The 27,317-nt window shown below is 39.8% G+C and overlaps 1 protein-coding gene across 4 annotated transcripts; it reads left to right on the top strand.

The window, feature by feature from the left end:
* The first annotated feature begins 208 nt into the window (after positions 1-208).
* Positions 209-26,691, top strand: LOC131699480 (folliculin-interacting protein 1-like). Of its 4 annotated transcripts, none has more exons than XM_058996361.1 (18): positions 211-415; positions 8,776-8,905; positions 10,009-10,149; positions 11,002-11,102; positions 11,216-11,290; positions 11,651-11,742; positions 12,456-12,539; positions 13,786-13,857; positions 14,898-15,033; positions 15,652-15,853; positions 18,193-18,278; positions 19,630-19,776; positions 19,908-20,077; positions 20,554-22,018; positions 22,995-23,163; positions 23,671-23,868; positions 24,360-24,475; positions 24,831-26,691. In XM_058996361.1, the coding sequence occupies exons 1-18, from the start codon at positions 327-329 to the stop codon at positions 24,907-24,909; spliced, it is 3,552 nt and encodes a 1,183-aa protein (XP_058852344.1). In that variant the 5' UTR covers positions 211-326; the 3' UTR covers positions 24,910-26,691. The 4 variants fall into 4 exon arrangements, with proteins under 4 accessions (XP_058852347.1, XP_058852346.1, XP_058852344.1 ...); XM_058996362.1 differs by lacking the exon at positions 211-415 and adding an exon at positions 6,218-6,627; XM_058996363.1 differs by lacking the exon at positions 12,456-12,539 and having other exon boundaries at positions 210-415.
* The last annotated feature ends 626 nt before the right edge of the window (positions 26,692-27,317 follow it).

Genomic DNA, 27,317 nt, shown 5'->3' with positions numbered 1-27,317 from the left:
TATATAATTTGCTTTTTAAGAGGATCAAGGATTCTCGTTTGCATTCTTAATACAGTATATCTGAGCTATTCTCCTAAACATCAACACAGTAATTATGCACATCACGTGTTGTTTTGCCCAAAATAACAACCAATCAGACAATTGGAAACGCAACAGAAAGCTCTTCTGTTATCCAATCAGAAAAATCTCTTGGTGTTTCCTGGCAGTATGCGTGACTAATGTCTGTCATATGACTCTGACACAAATGGAGTTAGATCCGAGGAACTAGGTGGGTCTGCATTGATGAGAGACAATTTTTGTACCAAAGGTTTTTTTTTTGGTACAAAATGTCTCCGACGCTGTTCCAAAAACTTTTAAATAAAAGAAGTGGTTTTTCGCCGCCTTCGAAGTGCACCAAAGACGATCAGACGTGCAGGTATGTGGTTAATAAAATGATGCGATTTGACACTGTCGCAGTTTTTGTCTTTTGAAACACTGTAACAAGTTGTCATGGTTCTAGTTTGTGTGTAATATATATATATATATATATATATATATATATATATATATATATATATATATATATATATATATATATATATTATATATATGAGTGTGTGTGTATGTGTGTGTGTGTATGTGTGTGTGTGTGTGTGTATATATATATATATATATATATATATATATATATATACACACACACACACAAATAATGAGTAGTATTTTCTAGCTGATTTTGAATAGAAACTGGTAATTGTTTTAATCGATACATTGCAAGTTTACTTTTATTTTGGCATCGACGTTTGTTTGGATAAGGTGATAGCACGCGAGATAAGCTTATTGTTTATGACTAGTGAATATAATATATAGACGAACTGAAAGTTTAAATTACAATATGTTATATAACTTTCAAAAAGCACGTACCGTTTGTATATTGCAGTCTTTTTTCACAATGCGTGGTAGAAAATAATCGCAGGATGAGGTTTCTAGAATAGTGCAGCTGCACATATCTCCTTATGTTGACCCACGTTGTATCTGCTAATCTTGCTTTTATGGGTGTGTGTTTTCGTTAGGTGGTATGTGGAGTAAAACCATATCTCGATCAGTATATAGCCGTCATCCAATAAATGTTTTTTATTTTTACTTAAGTGCTCCAAGGTCAGGCACTGTTTGTTACCTTTCATCTGTTGGACAGAATTAAGGAGTACTTTTTACAAGAAATGAATGGGTATGCAAGTGTAAGTGTTTAATACAATCTTAGAACAAATACTGGATTGTAATTGTGTGTTTTGTTGGTATAGTGGGAATCCAGCAAACCCACAACGTGACTGACTTGCATGCGTTTTTTCATGACAGTATGGGTCATATCCTGTCCACCCACCATAATACCAGTAATTTAAGATTTCCGTTGCTGCCAGCACCCTTTTTAGTTACTTGCGGTTTCATTTTTTTATTTTATCTTTAGTTCTAAATCGGCATGAGAATACAAGTTTGCAATTTGCCGACGTGATGGGGTAATAATTGATAAAGAACACCTCAACAACTAAGTTCATTGTTTAAAAATACAGTATTAAAAATAGTGATGTGCATTTTATTTTATTGTTGATATTCAGGTAATATATATATTAAATTGGTTGCAGCAATTAAAACATTTGTTTTTCACAATTCCCATAATCACAAGGCTACCGTTGCCTTGCCTACAGTCTTGAGGAAGTGTAACCTGTGCACTGCTTGACCATACTTGCTGCAGGGTTTCCTAGCCGAGGACTTCCCTGGCTGCATGTACTGTATGGGCTTATTCATTAAAACAAATAGTTAGTGTGTTTAGTAACTATTTTAGTAGTTTGTTGTGCAACTTTTTTTTCAGAAGTGTTCATGGCCAACCTATTTTCATTGGCTGCAGGCAGTAATATCATCTTGATGTTGTTTTTTTTTTAAGTGATGGATATCTGATTATACTGTGTGTTTTATTTTCAAAGTTTTGACAGGGCCGGTTCTCAAACACCATCGAGTTCACGCAAACTGTGTTTTAACCTTCTAAAAATGAAATAATAAAGTGCCTGTGTCCTTTTCTACAACAGCAATGCTGCACCTGTTTACTGTTTTTAAATTAACAACATGACGTAGAAAAGCTGAAGCTCGTCACTGTATCATGTTCGGATATTTTACAGGGGGAGGGGGAGGGGGTGACTGATGTACAGACATCCAAGTACCAAAAAAAAAAAAAAACCCACACCAAACAAGCATAAAAATACAGTACACAGTGTTTAAATGGAATAGGTTACATGCCATTGGAATTGAAAGGATAAGAATACACAGCCCTTCGTATCCCTGGCTATCTGTTCAATGGTCTTTTTCACACTGATCCACATTGTCATGTATGTGCACACCTAAGGCAGAGGATGTATGTTTGTAAAAGAAAGACAAATGCATGGATTTTGATAGTGTGGAAAAGGTTCTTTCCGCCCATGCTGTAATTAGCTGATTCATGTTCATGTACTTTATTCTGAACATGTGTGGTTTCTTCCACTTGTTTAGAGTTCCAATTACACTGTTTTTATTTAACACAATTCATTCTTATGTTACAAAATTAACAATTGTTTTACAGTGTGCCACATATAGGACAAGAGGTAAACAAAAAATGAGTACCAGACCTGATCATAAAGCATACTGGGGGATCTGCTGTTATCTAATAAAGCCTTCACCCACGTGACTGAAACATTCCTAAAAGCAACATCAATACAGCTATGAATTTAGACATTGAGTACCCCATTTTTTTGTCATTTTTGCCATTGGCCGTATTTCATGCATGCCAAATTGGGGAACAGTAGCCTTATGGTTTCCTGAAAGTTACCGATCTTGGGTGTCGTACTATGCGCTCGGACCCCTTTCCTTTTTTTTTTTTTTTAACTTTTTTTTTTGGTTTTTGCCATTTTTATTTTTTTTAAATTTGTGTTCTTTTTATTTATTTTTTTGGTTTTGTGGGTTTCTTTAATTTGAGATACACGGCTACTGTAGTGATCCAGCAATGGGGTTACTAAATAAAGTACCCCCGGAGGTCAGAATTCTGGATCCAAACATAGCCCTTGCCTTTCCCCTCGATGAAAGAGGAAGCCGTGCAAAGTTTGGTTGCACTGGTTCCTGCGGGGTCCGAATGCATAAAGGAACAGACAAACTTTCTTCTTTATTAAGATTGGATCTACGCTGACTTTCCAAAAACTGTGTTGACTGAATAAACATCAAAAGAATAACTTAAGCCAACTCTTGTCATTTCCTAAACATTGTTGAAGACGTCTGTGGTGGTTAACAACACTATTGGGAGAACACGTGCATGGCTGCTTTACAGAGAAGAGTCTTTGAATATCTAGTATAAAAGAGATTGAAGAAGACTGCATTTCCTCAGTTACACCCCTACGTGATACTTGAAAACTAAACCACGTGGGAGAGTACATCTAATTACAGTAGAGGGGAAGCAACTGCACCTTACTGGAAAAAAGTCAGTTGGGAAACACCCCCCTTTAACAAAAGCCTAATCTGGACCAGTGCATCATTAAAGACTCACAGTAGATTAGAAGACGGATCTATTACTAAACCTGAAAGCAGTCTTCTGAAGACATGGTAGTGCTGTCTGGGACTGTCCCAATTGCTTGTCCGTTGCTCAAAAATAGATCTGACTTTCAGAGGAAAATGATTAATTGTTTTACTAAATTTAGTGTGTTTCAAAATATGGCTCCTTTTAATTCCTGTAATACGAGGTCTGCTTCTGCCTGCACCAGTTTTTCAAAGGAAGTGCTCTGGAGTTTGGCATTGCCACATTTATTTCATGTGACAAGCATTTCTAAAACCCAAGTTTTGCAACTATAGTTTTACATATCATTTACTTAAGAGCAAAACAGCCACACATCTGTCAGGCAAAGGCATGAAATAAAAAAAGAAGCAGTTTGCACTTCAAATAATCAAGTTGAAGCACTTTTTATTAATGGTTAAAATAACAACACTTCCTAGCAGTGCACAGCTGGGTTTCAAAACAGCTTACCTTACAGACAGGTGTATAAGAAAAGAAATCCAAACACTTGCAAACACAGTCTAGTTAATTACTTGGCACTTATTCAAGTCTTGCCATGTTTTACATGGCAGAACTGGCTTGAACAATCAGTACCAACAGTAACTACATCGTTGTCTATTAGCGTTCGCTGTTCACCTTTTTGTATGTGTGTGGAAGATCATTATTTCACAGCGTTCACATTTTTTCAGAAACTTCTGTATTCACTTCCTGTATGGCAAGTCACATGACCTGAATGTAGCTAAACGGTTTATTAGCGTGCAATATTACCGATCATAATGTCTTTGAAACGTGGTGTAAACGCAGCTCCTGCTATTAACAAGGTAAGAGAATTTGATTTTTTGAACCTTGGGTAGCTCTCTACTAAAACCTTTAACTCTACGTCACTATTTCATCCAGCCAGGAGGAGCTTTACCTTACTCACCCCCCTCCAAATTTCTAGTTATACCTGAACCCATGATAGAACACACACACACGCATGTCATGCCAGTGCTTCTCTCTATTAAGCTCCATCTAAAGAACCAAAGGTTCTACCATCAAGGTTAACTGAAATAAATCCAAACAGCTTCTGTATCTCCACGTGACAACCCGTGGGAGGACGAACGTGTTTTGTGTTCACTGTGGTGTGTGTGGTTGTAAACTACAAACGAGTGGACTGCAGGCTTGTTTGCACTGCAGTGAAGTTGACTATTACATATAATATTGGAAGACTACCTCATCTTGTATTCACTTGGCTCTCATCACTGTCTTATGACATGGGTCTAGGCGTGAATATCACCATGTCTAGATGCTTTGCTTTGGCTGTGGGATCAGACTCTAGATAAGTGGGGTATCATTAGATGCATATTAAATGTTAGGGTCTTAATTAACAGTAACCCTATATTAAATCTAACATGCCATAGTGCTTGTTAGGCTATAACCTCAGTGACATAATTCCTAGTCCTATTTATTGGATTAATTTTGCGTATTAGCCCAGACCTCCTGACTTCACAAGTGGCTAAACCATAAAATAAATGTAATATATATATATTTTTTTTAATCAGTTGTTTACATATTGCAGTAGCTGCATTCTACGATTCTCTCAGTCAAGTTCCATTGCTGCTGTTGAGATCAGTTTTGCTGCCAGATAGTTTTAACCTGTGACCGTATCAGTGATACAGACCATTTTGTTCGACTGTGGAGACGTATCATTAGCCACTTCAATAGTAAGCATGAAGAGAAACGATTCATTTGGATTATATATATAAGTAGAGCTTCTTTTTCGATCCCTGCATGGCTTTCATGCTTTCGACTATGCTGTGGCTGCTTGCATAATCTGGTTTCAGCAGGGTAATTTCTGCATTTGTACTGTAGTGAGTTGTTACTCGTCAGTCTAATGTGCAGTCAGGCCTGTCGGCGTGTTTCAGTCTGTGCTATTTCGAGTAGCATGGAGAGTTCTTGGAACTGCTGGGTCAAACTCAAGTTGAATAATAATAAAAAATAAAGAACTTAACTTTGAACTGAAGTTATTTGATTAAGGTGGCATTGGCTGGTCCCACACACAACAGATTGTAATCTTGAGCCAAGGATACCGCCCCTTGACTTTATACAGAATTTGTATATCTGCTGTATGGTAGCCTATACCACTGACTCATTATCTTACTGCATCTGCGTGTCAGTCACCTGCATATTGCACATCATCATTGTCAACATTGTTTATTTTTCAAGAAAAAGTGCACCAGTATTCAAGGCTTTAAAACAGCAGTCAGGACTGTTATGTCTTCAGTGAGTCAATAAGTCAAATGTTATTTCTAAACTGAGGCTGTGAAAGTTGAGGAGAAAGAGCAGGACGTGGGGGAGGAGGTTGCTGCACCAAGGATTTGCTGCCAGGTTTCAGGGTAGACCTCTGGCAGTGACTGTTATGGGTCACATGATGGCTGTTATTGCCTGCTTTTCTACTCGCCTAGCCCTGCTTGTCAGCAACACACATCGCAGGCACCCTGGAGCTTCAAAGAATGTTGGAGATTTTTTTTTTTTGCAGGGGGAGGTAGCTTTACTTCTCCTGGCATCTATCTCTCCTTACGCTTGCCAATTTTGGAGCAGGGGTGTACGGTGCCACAGACGCAGTTGCTAGGGGGCTGTGGCCAGGAGGTTGAATTGAGTATCGGCTTTCGCTGAGAAGAAAGCATAATTAGACTGTTCTAACACGGAATGCCTCATAGCATTCAAATCAGAATTAGATGGAGGGACAGCGCTTGAAGAATCAATAACAAATATTAGAAGAAAAAAAAGGAAGGTCGTTTTTCTTTGTCCCCTCTTTGCAGGCATGTGTGTAATACTATATGCACATGCTGTACAGTCAAGGAGAATGCTTCATTTGTACAGATTCTGAGACTGTGCAGATTGTTTTTATTTCACTGGATTACAGCAACATGGCAAGCCTTTTGTCTGAGTTCCGTCCAGTGCTCTCTGGATGTCACCTGGCAGTCTCGTGTTTTTGGATGAATTTAGTTCAGAGCTATTATTAGCTGGTGTTGGAGCGAGAGAGCGGGCAGAGTGGCTTGGGGGGATTTGGAAAGGACTGGCAACAGGACAGAGATGCCCAGGTACCCAGTATATTTCCGTAAGGTTGTTGCTTTGTGCCTTTTTATTTTGTTTAAAGAAATAGGTTGTGTTTAAAATCAGAAGGGGTGTTCTGTTACACAAGTTATTTACAGATCCAGATACAGTACATTCCATGTTTCATTCCATGCCTTGATTTGTAGTCTTGTCTGAGGTTAAATAGAGTATTATATTATATTTTACTATTGAACAGCCTCCCTTCATCTCTTTGTATTCATTATTTGTAGGTTGATTACATCACAGCAGTTCAAGTCGTGGTAGAGTTCAAAATGATACTCGCAGAAAAGAAGACATTTCTGAAAGGACTGTCACTATAAGGTGTATTCATTAAAACATAGCAAGATTTAGTCTAGTATCCTGAGTTGATCCCCTTTTTTATAACTGACAGAGCTGCAAAGTTGGCATGCAAAGGCAAACTAGGAGAAACTATAAATATATATAATGCAAAAATAGCTTGAAAGTGATCAGTCTTTAAGCGATTTCTGGCTGGGGTTCACAGTCATGCTGTTGAACACAATACCCTTGTTTATTGCCCTCCTGCTTGCTTTGATGGACTACAGTACTTAAAGAGCGCCCCAGTAATGATTGTTCTATTGGGTGTGTATGAAGCATTGCACTATTCACTGGGGAATAGGGGTGTAACAGATACATCACATGGGAACTTAAAGCAGTATTATTGGTGTTCAGACCAGCAGGTTCCATTCCGGGCTGTACAGTACAGTGCATATTTACTAAATGGTGTAACTCTGAATAGCAGGGTGTGTGGCAGTAGGGGAACTGCTGAAGTTAATGGAAACAGTTTTAGATGGTTTATTACTACCATGACCTTTACTGAAACAGTGAGACATTGTTTTGAGTTTAGCCGACACACAGCACAGGCACAAAATTGCGGAATGTGTGTCAGTCTTGCACTTAGAAAAGGTATCATGAGATGCATGCTAAATAGCCTTGCTACAGTAGCAATTCTGCATAGGCACACAAGTCACTGTACTAACCCATATTAGTACCAATTTGAAACTCCCAAATCCCGGAGGTCTTGGCATTGATTGCACTGTGAATAACACCGTTTAAACTGAACATAGGGAGGGGTGAGTTTGTTGCTGCGTTTCAAATGAAATACTGTAAAGCAATGTTCAATGTACTGTATGTCATATTGCTGCTGCTTCACTGGGAATATGCCTGAAAGAACTAGATCTTTGGAAAACACATGCAAATGAACCAAAAAAGAACTCCATTGCACACCCAAGCGAACTCAGTACATTGTCTTCTGGGTATGTGTGCACAGCAAGCAGACTGGTTCATTGTTTTAAACCAAGGGGACTGATCTGAGTGTAACAAACCCAATGTGAACACAACCTTAGAGGAACTGCACATTTGAAATATGACTGGATTAAAATGGGAGGGATTCATTAATTTAACCTTGGAGAACCAGATGTCTGCAATTTTAGGCTATTTGGTAACTTAATAACAGGCCACCAGGCAGCAGGAACACGCCCGAGTCCTCAAATGCCACCAATGTTTCCAGTCAATGTATCCCATTCGAGTTCACTGTCTAGGAATCTACGCTTTACTTTAACGGAAAAAAGTCATGCAGTTAACCGATTATTCTAAATGTTCATCAGCGATGAAATGTGCTTGTGTGTGTGTGTGTGTGTGTGTGTGTGTGCTGAAACTTTAGACATGGTCTGGGATTCTGACTTTACTGTACCCTGCACTCCTGTCAACACCCATAATCCCTACCAATAAACAGGGCCTTCCGATGAATAGGACGTCACTCTTTCTGTGAGCTACAACAGGCTTTTGCAAGGCTTTCAGAAATAGACCTTTACACACTGGTAAACTCCTTATCCCCAAAGATCTTTCAGATGCTTTAGAATTCTTTTCATTTTTTTTTCCGTAGATGATTTAGATCATTTGGGATCAGGAAAGTGTTGCAGTACAATATACTTGTGGGTCAAAATACAGGGAAAGATAATCAGAAGTGGTGCCATTACACCAGAAAGCTTGTCAGATACACATCTTACACTACACATGAGGTATATTCCATACGAGCTGACCTACTGTAGGGTTAAAAGTAACACAGGGCTGTGCATGTTATAAGCGATGCAAGAAATCCTCTTCTGTTTTCTTAGCTGGACTTCTCCGAAGTTTGACCCGAGCCAGATCAGGTTGATCGTCTATCAGGACTGTGAGAGACGGGGGAGAAATGTTCTCTTTGACTCCAATGCAAAGAAGAAGACGACAGAAGAAACCCCGGTTTCGGTAAGGAGTAATAGCAATCGCTTAAAAGAAAATGCATGAACTAGCATTCTAATACATACTTGTATTCTGATGTACAGTCTCACTCTCAGTAATCTTTCCATAATACAGTTTTTATTTTTATTTTTAAATGAGCTGCACATATTTTATGATGAGCCGTGATGTAAGTGCAATACAGTGAATTGTTCGTTGAAATGACTGCTTACAGTACTTTTAGTTCAAAATGGTAATTATGGAGTTATGGGAAGATACTTTTGCATCAAACTAGTGTTCATAGAAATGAGTAATGAAAACATCATCTTATGATCATTTCCAAATATGACAAGATTAGATCAGATTGGGTTTTCTTTAGGAAGCGAGGTAGAAACGTAGGGATTGGTGCATTCTTGCTGTAGATCAAATGCAATAAAGCACACGGCTAATAGTACAAAGCAGTAATGTATCAGAAGAATAGCACTGTGTACAGTCCACTATGTTGTGGGTAGAAGTCTGACAGATTGGTTTCCAGTATTGAAGTGGAACTGCTAAGAACTGTGTGTTCAGTGTGGTTTTTCTCACATGACAGGCTGCTTGGCTAGAGACATTGTTTGTCCCATATATGAGAGAGAGAGAGAGAGAGAGAGAGAGAGAGAGAGAGAGAGAGAGATTCCAGCTCACGAGTTCCAGTGGAAGTCATATGATTCTCATTCACATGTTCCAGCCATTGTGTACTCTGTGAGGGCGTGGAAACACATTTTGTTTGATGTGAGCCATTAGCGAGGCGAGACATTGCACGAATTCCACATAGACACTTAAATGTGGTTTGACATTCCACAGCATAGAAAGCATATGGTGCAATAACCTTTTTAGGCAGGTAGGTATTTTGACTGTACTACTGCTACGACTACTACTGCTAATACTATATCGTTCTACAAAAATAAATAAATAAATCTGTCATGATTTTGTAATTTGTTCATTTTGATTACACATATTTAAACCAAAATAATAACCAAAATCCTTGTAGATCATTAAGGCTAATCGATGATTTAAAATTACTTTGGCGGCATTATCAATGGTCCCATCTGTGTAATGATGAACTAATTGCAGAGGTTTCCATCACGTTGCAGAAGCTGTGCAGCGACGCCCAGGTGAAGGTGTTTGGGAAGTGTTGCCAGCTGAGACCAGCAGGGGGCAGCTCCAGCTCACTGGACAGCTCCTCCTCCTCCTCCACTGCGTCAGATTCCAAAGAGCAGGGCCACAAACACCAGGTGAATACGGGAGAGCTGAGACCAATTGCTAGTGGCAGCCTGCAAAACCAGCAAGGAGATTGATTTATTTTTTTACAGCCATGGCCAAATGTTTTGCATCACTTAGAATTTTAGGATTGAGACATAATAATAATAAAAAAAATGTTTTATATATATGAACATAATTGAATATAACATCATCTTTTATATAACATCATGTAATCAAAGAGACTACAAAATGATATTGCAAAAGTCTACTGGAAGCCATAATAGTAGTATTTTTTTTTTATATATGGGAAAACTACAAAGCGGTATGTAATTCAATATGTTAATGTTACATTATTCAGCAGGTTTCAATCAACTTTAGGATGCAAAATTAGTTAATTCTATAGGGTGATGCAAAACTTTTGGCCATAGCTGTACACTGTGAAAAGATGCAAACAGCCATAACCAGAGCTGACATTCTACCGAGGTCAAACTTAGGTTTCAAGCTATAGCTGCAGTATTTATATGACTGCTTGGTATTTACTATTCAACCTCCAAATCTATGTTACACAGCAAACCAACACAGAAAATGCAGGAGTCGTTTGTACTTGATGATGCAAAAAAAACAACCAAGGACACGACCTCGGTGTCCTCATTGCTAGTGACAGCCATGGATGCAAACTCACATATACAGAAGAACTCCCTTTTTCTGACGTGACATAAAACACTTTTCCAGGGGACATAAAACACACACACACAAAAAAGAAGTTTGTTGAAGTTTATTCCCGTTGGATTTGATTGTGGTTTGAGTTATCTTTCCTGCCGCTCTGGAGAATGCTAACACTGACTTGTATTTAGTTTCTATCTAACATCATGCTTCCCTCCCAGGGTTCGCGTTGTTCATCAGATGCCAACATGCTGGGGGAAATGATGTTTGGGTCTGTTGCAATGAGTTACAAAGGATCCACTCTGAAGATCCATCAGATCCGGTGAGATTGCTTTTAAAGGTCTTGTAATGAATACATCCGATTGCTACTGTTTAAAAGTACAGTGCAAGATAAGCTGAAGTCTCTGCTAATGACTTTCTTATTTCTCTCTGCAGCTCCCCTCCTCAGCTCATGCTCAGCAAAGTGTTTACAGCCCGCACTGGAAGCAGTGTTTACGGCAGCTTCAACACGTGAGTGATGAGTCCTTTCTCTTTCAGATTCATCGCAATTAATAGTACACGTGTTTTTATATTAAGATTAAATGATCATTTTGTATAGGGCAGTCTTGTTATTTTTTAATGGCACAGAAACATGTACCGTACGAGTTGAGATCGTTGCAGCCTCCTAAGTTGATTGTCAGAGGTTAAACATACTGGAACAGATTCTCCACTGTGCTATAATGATAAGGGATGACTTTTTTTAATTTAGTCAAAAATGGAAGCTGTAATTGCGCTTTCTGTAAATACGCCTGTGTCACCATTTTCATTTTACTCTTATCATTCTCAAGATGAAATCAGTGACAAAATGTATTTGCTCGTTTTTTTTTTTAGATTACAAGACAGCCTGGAGTTCATCAACCAAGACACAAACACATTGAAGCCAGATCACAACAGTGGGGTGAATGGCCTTTTAGGAAATATAGGTAAAGTTTTCAGATTTTCAACATCAGAACAAAAGTGCTAACCAAATTCGTATTTCTATTTTATTTTTTCATTAAAATGTTTTTATATTATGTACATAAATATCTTCTAAAGGAAAGGTGCAATTTTGGATTTACTTTTCCATTAGGAACCTTGGATTGCTCAGTTTGTTAAGAACTCCTTAGAACCATGTGAGCTTGATTGGTGTCCACATCGCTGTCCCGCAGACATGCATAGAGGTCCGTCTTTCTGCAAAGAGATGCTGGAAGAGTTTTGCTTAATAAAATCCTTAAATATCAACCAGGCACTTCCCGATTTTCATTTCATTTAAAGATTGTTGACCTGCTTCTGTAATGCTTAAAAACCTTCCTACTGTATGGTCCTGTGTGGTTCCAGCTCCTATATGAAGGATCGATAATAGCTTCCCAGATTTATTATAACAACATGGAATGCATATGGCAGTACTGAAGTTAGTTTATACCCTTTCAGCTATTTGTTTTCTCTTTTATTGGGAATTTAAGTTAATAATTAAGATTCATGTATTGGAATCCCTTGAACAATCTCTCCCAGCCATCCATACTGTTTCTTTACTGCTTCTGCAGTATTAAGTTGTATTTTTGCTGGGATATAACTTGGTTCTTGTGCCCGTTCTCCTCTCTCCCCTTCTGCTTCACTAATCCTTATTTTATGTCTTATTTTACGTTTTGCCGTGTAGGTTTTTCTCAGCTTTGCAGCCCCAGGCGGGCGTTCTCAGAGCAGGGCCCGCTCCGTTTGATCAAGAGCGCCTCTTTCTTTTCAGGTTTGCAACATGCCGTGTGACGTGTACGTGTGTGTGTGCGTGTGTGTGTGTGTGTGTCTCTGCATGCACCATCCGCATTTCTGCTGTAGCATGTGGCTCTGCTGTGGAAATGAGAAACTAGGCTAATGGATTACTTCACTTTGACACTGCATTCTCCGCTTCTACTAATTATTATTATTATTATTATTATTATTATTATTATTATTATTATTATTATTATTAATCATTACTTCCGAAAGCTCACATGCTCGTATTGCAAAACTGCTAAATAGTTCACTGCATGTGTTTTATTACCTGAGCAACATTAGTGTTGATCGTTTTGTTTATATATATATATGTAACAAATGTTTTTGTCCTGTTCTCATGTATACTAAAGTATAAAAAAGAATTCAGGACTGAAAGGGTTAAACACAGTTTTTTTTCTGGCTGTGCTGCTGAAACATATTATAACACTGGCAATGTGTGAAATACTGCATGGGGGAGATTTACCAAGCCCTGTATTTGTGTCATTAGCACAGTTTTATTCAGCAAGGAGAGAAATGTTTTTCTGATGTTACAAAACTATAAACAGCTTAAGAAAACACCCTTGAATTCACTTACTGGGTTGTTTATTTCAAGTTGTGTTACTTCAGTAACTTTGGGATTGCCCCCCCCTATGTGTTTCAACAGAACAAAAATCACCTGAAGCAAAACATTAAGCGAGTAATAGGCACCTACTATTTTTATACAAACTGGAATCATCCTGTAATCCATTTGCAAGGATACAGTTGCTTCTCTATTTTTTTAAAAGACTGGACTATGTAACCGTGTTTGCAGTAACTGCAATGAGATGGAACTGCAGTTTTAAAGCAAGTCCTTAGGCTCTTAATTAGCAGCATAACATTTCTGTGCATGGCTGGGAAACTAAACTTAAGTCTTGACAAAATCACTTGCTCCCAGCCCAGATTGAATTTAGTAAAGGAAAAGGTTCTTATTTCTGCAGCTATGTAGCGCTTTCATTATTTGTTAGGGATTTTTGATTGATAGTTATCAATAGATAATGCTTCACATCTACACCTGGTGATTTTGTTTAGTTCAGTGTAATTGAATTGGTTCATTGGGTTATTTGAAGTCCTGATTGGCACGGTGGTGGGAGAACAATGTCACGTTTTTCTTTCCATTTGTGATTGCTCGGTTTGATGTGGTTGTCAGATGGAATCCTTTCATAATCGGCATCTCAGTAACTTGTGATCAATCTTCCTTGTAGGTCACAGTAACCCGATGGACATGCCAGGAGGAGGTCAACATGAAGACAGAGAAGGTGGAATAGCCAGATCTGGTAATGGAACCACACAATATATACGCACTGTACTATCATACTGGTGAGGGACAATGACATTGGGGGCTAGCAAAGTGCCGTGACAGCTGGACGCACACCTCACACCTGACCTGAACACCCCCCTGCCTTTCAGTTCTCAGCCTTTGTGAAGCAGAGACGGATGTGCTGAATGGTTTGGGAGGGTTATGATCTGGATTCATTATCCTTTCGTTTCAGAAGTGGAAGGCATGTAGTAAATTAGCTTCTCCAAACCCTACCAAGCCTCTTACACCTACTGTACAGTTCATGGTGTTGGAATCCTACTATAGGTGTTTTTTTCTTCATTAAGCATATCCTGGGGAACTGCAGTAACCCAGGGGTGATTAAAATGAATACTGTATTTGTATTCTGTATTGAACATGGGCATAGAACTAGGATGTAGCATCATACAGTATATAGTGGTGTGCTGGTTGGGATATAAGGCACAAGTCGGCACAAGATACCTGATTGCCCACAGTAACACTGAGCGTTAAAACAGTGTTACACACACTACTGTATTAAGACTCCAGTTACGTTGGTGAACGTGCCTAATGCACAGGCTTTCAACCAGGTTGGGAGGGCCTTGAGGGGATGCCTGAGTGTGAAGTGGTTTGATGAGAGGGGAGTGAAAGGGTTAAAGGTGTCACATTGTTTGGCTGTATTCCACACGCAGCACATCAAGAAAAACACTTTGGACGCGCGTCACTGAGACATACCTGTCCTGAGATTGCTTGCGATAGGGTGTTGGTATGCTGTGCTACAGGGTGCTAGATGCTCATCCAAACACCCAGGAATAGATCTGAGAATGGAAGATGATCTTTTGGCAGAGCCATAGACCCCAGTTTCCATCTTGTGCTTAAATATATACAAATACCATAAACTGAACTGATAGGAGGCTCCCCCCTCCGTGCCGTCCTTCCAATTGCAAGTGGGAGGCGTGTCAGGACACGGCATTGTGGCAGTGCTTTCCGAGCTGTGTTGTAATTTTAGTTGTAACCACTTTTTTCTTTATATTTTTGCAGCGTCTCTAAGCAGCCTGCTGATTACCCCGTTCCCATCGCCCGGGTCTTCTCTCACTAGCAGCTGTGCCAGCAGTTATCAGAGGCGCTGGCTCCGCAGTCAGACCACCAGCCTAGAAAATGGGGTTTTCCCAAGATGGTAGGGGAAATGCTTCATCTTCATTAAGATTTACTATCCACTTACCATTGGTTTGATGTCTGGTGTAACACTTATTCAGACTGGAAAGTCAAATGGCAAAATACATGTGCTCAGACTATACAAGGATTCTCTGAATGACACGGCTTTATTGCACAAAGATTTTTGCTTATTTGAGGAATACGCAGGAAGCCTGACAACATTACTAGTTCACAGCACGTCAGTCAGCTGATTTATTTTTGTTCTTCTTCTTGGAATTTAGTGTAATGTAGATCGGATTCAGAATAAATGTCCATTGATGTTGAGAATTCGGAAGCACTGCATGGAAACTTCACAGAAAGTATTTGAGCTGAAAAGAAGCAGAAGTACATGTAAAGGTTCCGTGTGAAAGTGAAAAGTGACCTTTCTGACACCTCTATGGAAAAACATGTTAATGTTGTTGCCTTGTGACACCCTGTTTAAGTGTGACTCGTTTCTGCTATGATTAGCACTTCTGTAGAATCATTGAGAGAGTTCATGGATTCCAAAGAACCTGATTGGCTCTTGGGAATCGATGCGTGAGGATTAGGATACATGTTCATTCCCATTCAAGAGCATAGTGTGTTTGTGCATTATATCCAGGTCAGTGGAGGAAAGTTTCAACATGTCTGATGACAGCGGTGGTCCAAATCTCGGAGCCATGAGAAAAAAGAAAATTGCAATCGGTGTCATTTTTCTGCTCTCGCAAGACGAAGAGGAGAACATCAAGTTTCACGACTTCTTCTTCTCTCACTTCCCGCTGTTTGAAAGCCACTTGAACAAACTCAAAAGTGCAATCGAACAGGTAATACCACCGCGTTGGGTTTTTGAGTTTTCGAAATGACCTCCCTTTAGTGCTCCTTTGCTTTACAGTCTCGTCTTGTTAGCTTACGTGCACGAGACAGACAGACACACACACACACACACACACACATACAGTGCCTTGCGAAAGTATTCGGCCCCCTTGAACTTTGCGACCTTTTGCCACATTTCAGGCTTCAAACATAAAGATATGAAACTGTAATTTTTTGTGAAGAATCAACAACAAGTGGGACACAATCATGAAGTGGAACGAAATTTATTGGATATTTCAAACTTTTTTAACAAATAAAAAACTGAAAAATTGGGCGTGCAAAATTATTCAGCCCCTTTATTTTCAGTGCAGCAAACTCTCTCCAGAAGTTCAGTGAGGATCTCTGAATGATCCAATGTTGACCTAAATGACTAATGATGATAAATAGAATCCACCTGTGTGTAATCAAGTCTCTGTATAAATGCACCTGCACTGTGATAGTCTCAGAGGTCCGTTTAAAGCGCAGAGAGCATCATGAAGAACAAGGAACACACCAGGCAGGTCCGAGATACTGTTGTGGAGAAGTTTAAAGCCGGATTTGGATACAAAAAGATTTCCCAAGCTTTAAACATCCCAAGGAGCACTGTGCAAGCGATAATATTGAAATGGAAGGAGTATCAGACCACTGCAAATCTACCAAGACCTGGCCGTCCCTCTAAACTTTCAGCTCATACAAGGAGAAGACTGATCAGAGATGCAGCCAAGAGGCCCATGATCACTCTGGATGAACTGCAGAGATCTACAGCTGAGGTGGGAGACTCTGTCCATAGGACAACAATCAGTCGTATACTGCACAAATCTGGCCTTTATGGAAGAGTGGCAAGAAGAAAGCCATTTCTTAAAGACATCCATAAAAAGTGTCGTTTACAGTTTGCCACAAGCCACCTGGAAGACACACCAAACATGTGGAAGAAGGTGCTCTGGTCAGATGAAACCAAAATCGAACTTTTTGACAACAATGCAAAACGTTATGTTTGGCGTAAAAGCAACACAGCTCATCACCCTGAACACACCATCCCCACTGTCAAACATGGTGGTGGCAGCATCATGGTTTGGGCCTGCTTTTCTTCAGCAGGGACAGGGAAGATGGTTAAAATTGATGGGAAGATGGATGGAGCCAAATACAGGACCATTCTGGAAGAAAACCTGATGGAGTCTGCAAAAGACCTGAGACTGGGACGGAGATTTGTCTTCCAACAAGACAATGATCCAAAACATAAAGCAAAATCTACAATGGAATGGTTCACAAATAAACATATCCAGGTGTTAGAATGGCCAAGTCAAAGTCCAGACCTGAATCCAATCGAGAATCTGTGGAAAGAACTGAAAACTGCTGTTCACAAATGCTCTCCATCCAACCTCACTGAGCTCGAGCTGTTTTGCAAGGAGGAATGGGCAAAAATTTCAGTCTCTCGATGTGCAAAACTGATAGAGACATACCCCAAGCGACTTACAGCTGTAATCGCAGCAAAAGGTGGCGCTACAAAGTATTAACTTAAGGGGGCTGAATAATTTTGCACGCCCAATTTTTCAGTTTTTTATTTGTTAAAAAAGTTTGAAATATCCAATAAATTTCGTTCCACTTCATGATTGTGTCCCACTTGTTGTTGATTCTTCACAAAAAATTACAGTTTCATATCTTTATGTTTGAAGCCTGAAATGTGGCAAAAGGTCGCAAAGTTCAAGGGGGCCGAATACTTTCGCAAGGCACTGTACACACACACACACAGAGCCCTCGGGTGAGGTTTCTGATTAATTGTCCCCTGGTATCAGCTGCCTGCGTTCCAGCCCTTCTCCCTTTCAGTGCTAAGAGATCAGACTGCACTGCTGTGAGCTGGGGGAAAGTATAAATAATAAAGCAGGGGCTGCCTGTGCTGCTGTATATCTGCTGCTGCTGCTGCATAGCTTTTATTTTAGAAAACATCATTAGATAAGCAGATGCCTTCCTGCCCTACACACGTGGCATACAAATTAGTATTACAGCTGCTAGATAAGATGTACCTTTTAACATTGTCAGGTGTCTTGGGTTATTTTGGCAGTCACGGAAAGAAGATATCAGCCTACTTCCACACAGCTTCTCTTGACTGCACTAATTTATTGACCTGGCTTCTGATTTTTCTCCAGTTTGACCTGCACTGTCAGGATGTTGTGGTCTAAGCAACAGGTTTTCTTTTCTTTTGCCAGTATAGAGCACATGTTGTACACCGCAGTGTTGCCGTTTTGATATCAGTACAATGTGTTTTATCAGATCAAGCACTTATCACCTGACCCTGACACTGTTTTTATTAAAGGCTATGAAAATGAGCAGACGATCAGCTGATGCAAGCCAGAGGGCTTTGGCCTACAACAGGATTGTGGATGCTCTGAATGAATTTAGGTAAGTGTCTTTTTTATATATAATTAGGGAGGGACTCATGTAAATCCCTCTGCTCATTAGAGGTTCAGATTCAGTGAAGCAGTAACAGGTGTCACATTAACAGAAATATGCACGCTGAAGATATTTTGATCATTTATCAGCAACAAACACGTGGCTCTGTAAAGATCAATGGAAAATAATAAGCCTGTTGACTTGTAACAAAATGCATGAATAGACAGTAATTCAGTCTGCAGTTTGAGTAAGTACAATATCAAGTTGAAATGCCTGAGGCTGTCGACACTGGGCACACACTTTTGTCAGTGTGTTTTTCCTCTAAAAGGTAAATAGAAAGCCCAGTTTGTTTTTGCGAGTTCTGCAACTTTTGCTGCGTTGCGTGCTGAAGGGCTGGTAGCTCCCTGAGTCATGTGGAAGAGGCTGTGTGTCTGCATCTGAGGCGTGTGGAAGAGGCTGTGTGTCTGCTCCTGAGTTTCTGTGCCACTGCTCACATGTTTGCGGTGAAGGGTTCCCTTTTGCTGCAGTCACATGCCTGCTGGCGGCCTGCCAAGGGAACCTGATCTCTCTCAGAGGAAACACTATCAGTTCCAGACAGTGCCAGGGCTACCAGAATAGTAAATACTGTCAGGGCCACGAGATGGAATCCATCTCCTCGGAACATCCACGTGTTTTTAATATCTCCCATCCGTGGCTAAATATAACGTCAAACTCTCAAATCCGCATTGGAACTACAAGGCTGCAGTTTGTTTTTAATTTAAAGGGACTTGTGCTTAGAAAAGTGCAGTACAAAGCAATATAGGCACATCAAGCTATAAGACGACTTGCGTTATTCGCATAATGAGCATTTACTGTAAATAGATGTATTAACCGATTTAAAACAGACTCCTAGAAGTGTTGCAGAGATGTACAACGTGTGATATGAAAGCAGTGCTTCGTTTCATTCTTTCTGTATACTGTATATGAAATCATGAATGCCAGAGAACTGTGTTTCCTAATTGGAAATCAGATTGATGAAGCCCCTTTCCCTGTTTCCCAAACAGCTGCTTACTTTAAGACCAGACATTCATTTAGAGAGCAAGTGCTAAAGGCTTGTTACTTAACTAAAGACAACTGAAAATCTGCTTGTTGGTCGACCCTTTGGGAGATTTTGTATTTGAATGTGGCAAGCAGATAAGACCAATTAAAACGGCTCTTCATTTTTTTATGCCTCATTTTCAAACACTATCATTCATTTTAATTCCATTTAGTACACATAGATGGAAAATGCAATCAAGGGCCTCTGTCCTGTGTTTCTGTCAGCAGACTGCGCCCTATGCACTGTGTTGTAAGATACAATGACATTGCTGTTTGTGTGCAGGACGACCATCTGTAACCTGTACACCATGCCGCGGATTGCAGAGCCAGTGTGGCTCACCATGATCTCCGGATCTCCAGAGAAGAACCAGCTCTGTCGCCAATTTATGAGCGAGTTTGCTTTCCTGATGGAACAGGCAACCAAGAACCAGTTGAGTAGCGTGTGTGCTTTTGTGTGCCCCGAAACCACATAGACATCATTTCTACAGAAACACATTGTAGTGCTCCCTCCCCAATTCACCGTCAGATCATAGTTAGTTAACATTTTATTTACGTTCTCAGGTTCCTGCCAGCGCTGCTCACAGCAGTACTTACTAACCACCTGGCCTGGGTCCCCACGGTCATGCCAAATGGACAGCCTCTCATTAGAATCTTTCTGGAGAAACGTTCCTCACAGAGCGTGGACATGCTGGCGAAGACACACCCGTATAACCCCCTGTGGGCACAGCTGGGTAAGCAAGACTCACAGCATTGGATAACATAATACCAGCAAGTGTACCCTCCCACAAGAGGTTCAGGTTTCAAACTAACCGGAGACACGTACAGGAATAGGAGCCTAAAACATTGGGTAACTGGGTTGGAACATATTTGGTCCCAAGAAATTAAAATGTTTGTATTTTAGTTTTAAGAATCAGTATTTTTATTCTGATATATCAGATGTCAAAATATAAAGCCTGATGTGTAAGTCTGGCAGGTCACTGCTGCCCTCAAGTGGATATCCGGGTGAATGCATTAGAAAAGTTCAATTGTTATTTTGTTTTTGCTTATTAAAAGTCAGGAACTTCTTGAATTGACACATTCAGGGGGACAAGAAGCTGAACCATTATATTCAGGGTAAATTCGTGGTTTATTTCACAATTTTAATATCATGATTAACAGTTGCAAATTACACTATGTGATTGTACTGTGTTTTTCATTCCTGTTGTAGGTGATTTGTACGGTGCTATTGGCTCACCTGTTAGACTATCGAGAACTGTGGTTGTTGGCAAAAAACAAGACCTTGTTCAGCGATTGCTTTACTTCCTCACCTATTTTATTCGGTGCTCGGAGCTCCAAGAGAACCGTCTGATTGAGAACGGGGAAGATGAAGCAATAGTAATGCCTGGGACTCTCATTACAACATCACTGCAGAAAGGAGAGGTGGAGGACTCGGATTATGTACTTGTAACTATGCATAAGCACAGAAGTGGCCTTGGACCCCAAGGGACTAAAGGGGAAGAAAACTGCAGCTCAGAAAACAGTTGCCAAAGCAGCACACATCCCACGCAAGGGAGTGTAGGATCTGATAACCCAAGCCAAGAAAACGAATGCAGCCAAAAGAGTTCTAACAGTGCTCTCAGATCCCTGTTGAATAAAAGTGGGTTCGAAAATAGAGTGCTGCCAGTAATTCGCACGGAAGACGTCAGTGATATTAAACTGTATAAAAAGATGGCTAGCTGTTGCCTGGAAACAAAAATGGAGACGGTAGTGTGTGTAGGATCATCCTTGAGGGACCAGGGCTCGGTGCTGCCAGTTGGGCTCGAGACAGATGTAGAAGCCAGGGGCGGTGATGAGACAGCTGAGGCTAGTAGCATGTCTATCAAGGTGTTACGGTCTTCAGGAATCCCAGTGGAAAAGAAGCCACCAGGTCAGCATCTGCCTTCTACTTTTCCATCTGATGACGCGCAGCCTTCCACCAAAGTGACTTTTCTGATTGGAGATTCAATGTCGCCAGACTCCGACACGGAAATCAGGAGGCAAAAAGTAGAGGAGCAAATTAAAAAGCACAAAAAGCAACTGAAGGAGAAGCAGAGCAGCACTGAGCTGAAGACACCTGAGACAAAGAAAGCGTCCGAGGACCAAACAAACAAAACCAGCGAGGCTAAAGAAACGCTACTTCGTGTTGCCAGCAAACTCCCTGAGTGGGACCCTCCCCATGAAGGGTGCATAGACATGTTCGACGAGTATTTTACGGATGATAATCCAGTTGAAACCAGGACTATTGATGACGTGTTACAACTAAAGGATCCAAGCGATCCTGAACAAAAAAACAAAGTGCACTTGGATCGCTCGGAAACTGGTTTCACTGGAAGCCAAGGGCAAAGTGAACTCCCTACCAATCGGTGTAGTTGCAGCGCAATGGACATAAGAAATCAGAGCTTTTGTCAAACTTGTTCTGCTGAGCAGGACAAAGGGATCGTAATCTCTGTTACTGTCCCCCAAGGGGACCAGTTGGATTTGAAGAAGGTTACCCCACTCTCCGAGTGGGACATCCCGAGGAACGAGAGCTCTGATAGTGCGCTAGGGGACAGCGACAGTGAGGACACAGGCCACGACCTGCCGAGACATGACAGCAGCTGCTGTGGAGAGGAACAGGAAGAATGGCTGGACGAAGTGGAGATACCATTTCCAGGGTATGAGTATTAAGATACATGTAGAAATATACTGTGTGTGTGTGTGTGTGTGTGTGTGTGTTGGTAATAATGGGATGCCAGAATAAGAACATACTCTATACTAAAGAGGTTGGAATGCAACCTAATTCTTTAGGTTGATTCTAAGTTGACAAGTGTTCTGAGCTTGTAGTTTAACACAAAGCCGTTCCCAATGAGGATCATAAATTATACCAGTGAAAGGCAGCCCAGCTTGGTTCAATCAAGCTTTGGTGGCTATTGAAATACTTCGCTGAGCAGCCACGTGTAAAACTAGCAGCTTTGTTATAAAACCAGTAGCAGTTTAAATGGGGGAGAACCTGAATGTAAAGTAGTCACTAAAGAGCATTTAAAGACATTTTTATAATGTTAAATGTCATATATTACACTTAATTTTTCATACATGGAATGCTGCTGTTTAGAAGTGTATGCCATCTGCCTGTCAAAAACATCTAACGATAGTAGTGTGTTTTAATGCCTGCTATATGATAAGTAACAGCATATCTTACAAAAATGTATTTACTTACTTATTTATTTATTTACTTATTTTTTTAGTAGCTGGCTCACATGCAATCCATCAGTGACTTTTTAATCATACAACGTGATTAAGTTACCTTTGCAAGAACGGTCTCCCGATGAAAAGGGCCTCTTTTGACACATGTGGTTTTATAGTGTACCAGATCAAACACTGTGTCGAAGTAGAAAAGCACTAGCACCAGTCATTAAAGTGAAGGCAGGGAATCTGGAAATAGTAAATTAGCGAGTTCCTGAAGAGCGCTACTTCGTATGCTAGGAATACGTGAGAGTGCTGCAAAGGTACTTAATAAACAAAGAAAAGCAAGTGCAATTCATCATTTGTGTGGTTAAATGAACACTGCTTGCTCTTTCAGACAGACGGTGTTGAAAGTATACAGGCCTGCAGACATATGTTTTGTTCATGACTGCTTCTTTTATGCTGTAGGTCTAAACTAGTTGAAGCCAACTTCTGCAAGCCCAGCATTGCTAACTTTGGAAGGTCCCTGTTTGGTGGCTACTGCCCAACTTATGTGACTGACTTCGTTCTGCATGGAATAGCAAGCGACGAGAAGCTGAAGCAGTGTTTAATGGCAGATTTGTCCCATGCTGTACAGGTAAACAGTCGCCTATTCTCTAGTTGTTGCATATTGAAATGGCAAGTACATCTCTCAGTTATTCCATTATTTAATAAGCAAGACAATTTACAAATTGCAAGATTATTGATGTCAACGATGCCTGGTCTGCTTTATAGAACTTATTTACTATTCTGTTATTTTATCTAAAATATTTATTTGGATTAATAAACATTGTAAACATGTTGCAATACAAACATGATTATATAATATATTAAATATAAAAAGGTGGATACCAATTTTTGAGGCTTGTGATTTCACACTTTTGACCCGTATATAAAATAATAGATTTTTAGTAATTGGCATACTGTATAAAAACACCTAAACATGAATATATATTAAGACATTCTAGAATGGCATTTCTGCTAGCTGAGTGCTTGTTCACTCCAGAGTGCGGTACATAGTGTACAAACAGCATGTTTCTAAGATGGAAAGTGGCTTTGATTGTAATCACGGCTCTGGTCTTGAATGCTCTGTCCTCCTCTTCAGCACCCAGTTTTGGATGAGCCCATTGCGGAGGCTGTCTGCATCGTCGCAGACGTTGAGAAGTGGACGGTACAGGTGGCCAGCAGCCAGAGACGTATGCCGGAAAACAAACTGGGACAGGAGGTCCTGGTGTCCAGCCTCGTCTCAAACCTCCTGCAGTCCACTCTGCAGCTTTACAAGCTCAATCTGTCGCCAAACTTTGTACGTTTTATTCCTTCCATGCATGCCCACTCACTTACACATCGACTGACAAAGGGAATGCGTTTTACAGAACAGCCTTTCCCCATTATGTCATGTCACACTGAACACAATGTGCCCAGTCTGCTGATGCAACAGCTGTGATTGCAGTGAGCAGTAGGGTCCAAGGTGAATGATCCCAATGAAACCATTAAGAAACTGCAGTGGAATGTTCCATTCTGAAGCATGTTGGACAGATTACTGTTTAGTTATTGGTATATTTGGGTAGTAGTTTATATAGTTATAAGAATGTTATTACATCACCTAACATTTGTATAATTGTGTATTATTATGCAAAGTCTTGGTTATTTTAAATTGTTAGGTTAAGGGTTAGGAGCTCTAGAACAGTATCATTGCACTTGAGATCCATTTACTAAAGGTGTAAGTGCATCACATTGTCTTGACTTTGTCCATTTAGTCTTATGCTTATTGTACTGTTGTTCATTCTTTTTCAGTGCATTATGCACCTTGAAGACAGACTCCAGGAGCTATATTTCAAAAGTAAAATGCTGTCGGAATACCTAAAGGGGCAGACGCGAGTGCATGTGAAGGAACTGGGAATGGTACTAGGGTAAGAGTTCTCTCCTTTCAGACGTTCCAGTCTAAACTGTGCTTCTAGTGACAGACAGAGATACACAGTAACACTTCAGTAGAACACGCTGCATCACATTGCTCTTCCTAACAATGAAGCCACAGAAATGCAGCTTGTCATTTTATATCTTGCTGTTTTTTTAATTTACAGATATACCCCCCTTTCTGTTTAAGATGGAAGTTGAAATAATTGTACAGTTCAGAATGGCCTGCTTCCCTTAAAATATATAACCGTCTCATTCCAAATAATTCTAAAGCAAATTTGTGTGCTGTCTTTATGATATTCTTATCACCGGTTTTGATAACTTATGTCATTTTTCATATTTACTCTCTAGGATTGAATCCGGTGATCTTCCTTTGCTGGCAGCTATAGCAAGTACTCACTCTCCTTACGTGGCTCAGATACTGCTGTAAATCGCCAGCAGGCAGAAATGGAAACTGTTTCAATGGAAACCATAGGAATGGCTGGGATACAGCTGCAATCTAGACTGAACATGCTGATCCCAAGCCATCTGCATTCGGAGGCTGAGCTATATTGATGTGCAGTGCACACAAGCAAGTAACAGAGATCCCCTGAATGAGAAGAGACCTGGGACAGAGGAAGGGAAACAGCATGTTCCTCTATCTATCACCTATCACTTCATACCAGGAAAGAGTAGCTACCAAAAGGAAGACTGTGTCCTCATTGATTTGAATGTTTGAGGTATTATTTTGCCTCTTCAGATGGTTTACACTGTAAAAATAAAGATTTTTTTATAAAAGAGCTAGCCGAAGAAGAAGAGCTGCAAAAAGGTACTTTTCTTTTGAACGCTGTTGCAAAAAAAGGAAGAGGATTAAAACACCAGCCTATTCATTTTTCTGATTTGAACAGCACTGATAACCTTAATCATGCGTCTACATACAGTATAAAGCATCTGAACAAGAACATGTTCGTGCACCACCCTTAAACACACATCGACTATTCATTGTGAAAACCCTTGCTCTAACATATGGACCTGCAATCAAGTGGATATGCTGTTAAATGTGTGTAATACTGTATTTTTCAATTCCACATTGTGTAATATTCTGTTATAATCAGTTGCCAGTTTCAGATGTATTGGGTAGTTCTCTCCATGTCTGCGTAATATAGGTGTTCTTTTGGATTTTAATCAAAGGAACTAAGTTTTACACCCTGAGCATTGCACATCGTTTTGATGCAGTTCAGAGTTGACTTTTAAAATAATACTTTGTTCATTTCTTTGTTCATTTTATACAGTGCTAGAAGGTTGATCTGAGTCTGAAAATCAAGTTATGGCATTTCCTGACAGTCTCAAAAGTGCAATACTACTTCTGACCTCTAGAGGGCTGCACTGAGGGTTTGTCACTGCTCACTGTTTTTTTTAGCTACCGAATTGTTTTCATCATTTAACAAACTGCTTTTGCAGCAAAACACACTTTCTCTTTTCACAAGGCATAACAGGGGATTCCTGAATAACAAAGATTCAAGGATGTTGAATTTTTGTTATTCGCCAGACTATATTATGCTAAATGAGCATTTCTTTAATGGATTTATTTTGCTTTAAAGATACTGTGCCTCCACGTCTGCAGAATTAACATTTCTACAGCAAGTTTCGACTTTCAGGTTTTCTACCGACATAAAAACAGGCTGATTGATACACACAAGAATATACAAGACCTTTTCCAAGTAAAAAATATAGACATTACAGTACGTACATTTTATATAAGGGAATATAGTTGTGTGGGATACATCAAAGGGCAATTTTTAAAAGAGATGTCTTTTTCTGATATTTGTACCACAGTTGCTGCATAACTACATAATTTGTATTTCTGGATGTTATTGATAGCTGGATATGTCATGTACTAAAGTCTTAATTGACATGTGGCATGCTGCATACAAAAATGTGTCATAGGAGTGTTGCTTTTGTGGGCTCATTTTTAATGTCCTTCTTTTAATAACTGTTGGCTGCTGTACATGTAGCCTTCTGTCACTGCGATTTGTAAAGAAAGAGACTGAACATATATATATTTTTAAATAATATTGTTAAATTATTTAGAATGTATGGGCGTGCAAGTTGTAATTGTAAATACTTGTGTTATCTATGTTATCACATTTTGTACATAATATGCACTGTACTTCTGAATTATTATTTCCCAATTTTATGGGAATGTTGTGCAATAAATATGCCATTATTATTATTATTATTATTATTATTATTATTATTATTATTATTATTAGTACCCTTTTCTCTCATTTGGTCTAGTCGTGGAGCTATTTGATTATTCCCTACAGCAATGGTTAAAGCAATAACACTACAGGGTGTTAAAATATGAGCCAATATCCAAATACCTAGACATGGTGTTTGGCAAAACGAAGTTCAGTTAATGCGCTTAAAAAATGGCAAGTGAATTGGATGTCATGTGACTCAGGCAGAATGGTTCTAAGACTTCCAAGCTGTGTTGGTATGCACACATGTCTGCACAGGTTGGAACACTTGTTAGCCAATGAGATTGCTCCCTCTGTTGTTGCTATTGTGTAAGGTATAGGCAGGGTTGCTGTTGAATATGCAGGGGATCTAGGGCTCGCTAACGTGTTTCTTCACAGGGCAGACACCTTTAGTTCATTAAGCACCAAATTCATTTTTCATTTCAGAAATCAGAACACAATGATAACATTACATTTAGACTTCACTTTTGCGGTAAGTTACCATAACAATATAGTTAAAGAGAAAATTAAAATAACTGGTAGATGCCACTTAAAAATGCTTCAAAAAATGATATAGTAGCCTGGCCTCAAAAGAGGACAGTGGCACTTAATGGGTTAA

The sequence above is a fragment of the Acipenser ruthenus genome, chromosome 22 (assembly GCF_902713425.1).
Source record: "Acipenser ruthenus chromosome 22, fAciRut3.2 maternal haplotype, whole genome shotgun sequence".
In the NCBI taxonomy this organism is placed as follows: Eukaryota; Metazoa; Chordata; class Actinopteri; order Acipenseriformes; family Acipenseridae; genus Acipenser; species Acipenser ruthenus.
The sequence above is the reverse complement of the archived record's forward strand: the minus strand, read 5'-3'. Positions and strand labels throughout refer to the sequence as shown.

Coding starts and splice junctions, on each gene's coding strand:
- LOC131699480 (XM_058996361.1), top strand. CDS start 327: ATGTCTCCGACGCTGTTCCAAAAACTTTTAAATAAAAGAAGTGGTTTT. Junction 19,777..19,907: donor GAACAGGCAACCAAGAACCA/GTTGAGTAGCGT, acceptor TTACGTTCTCAG/GTTCCTGCCAGCGCTGCTCA. Junction 20,078..20,553: donor CCCCCTGTGGGCACAGCTGG/GTAAGCAAGACT, acceptor TTCCTGTTGTAG/GTGATTTGTACGGTGCTATT.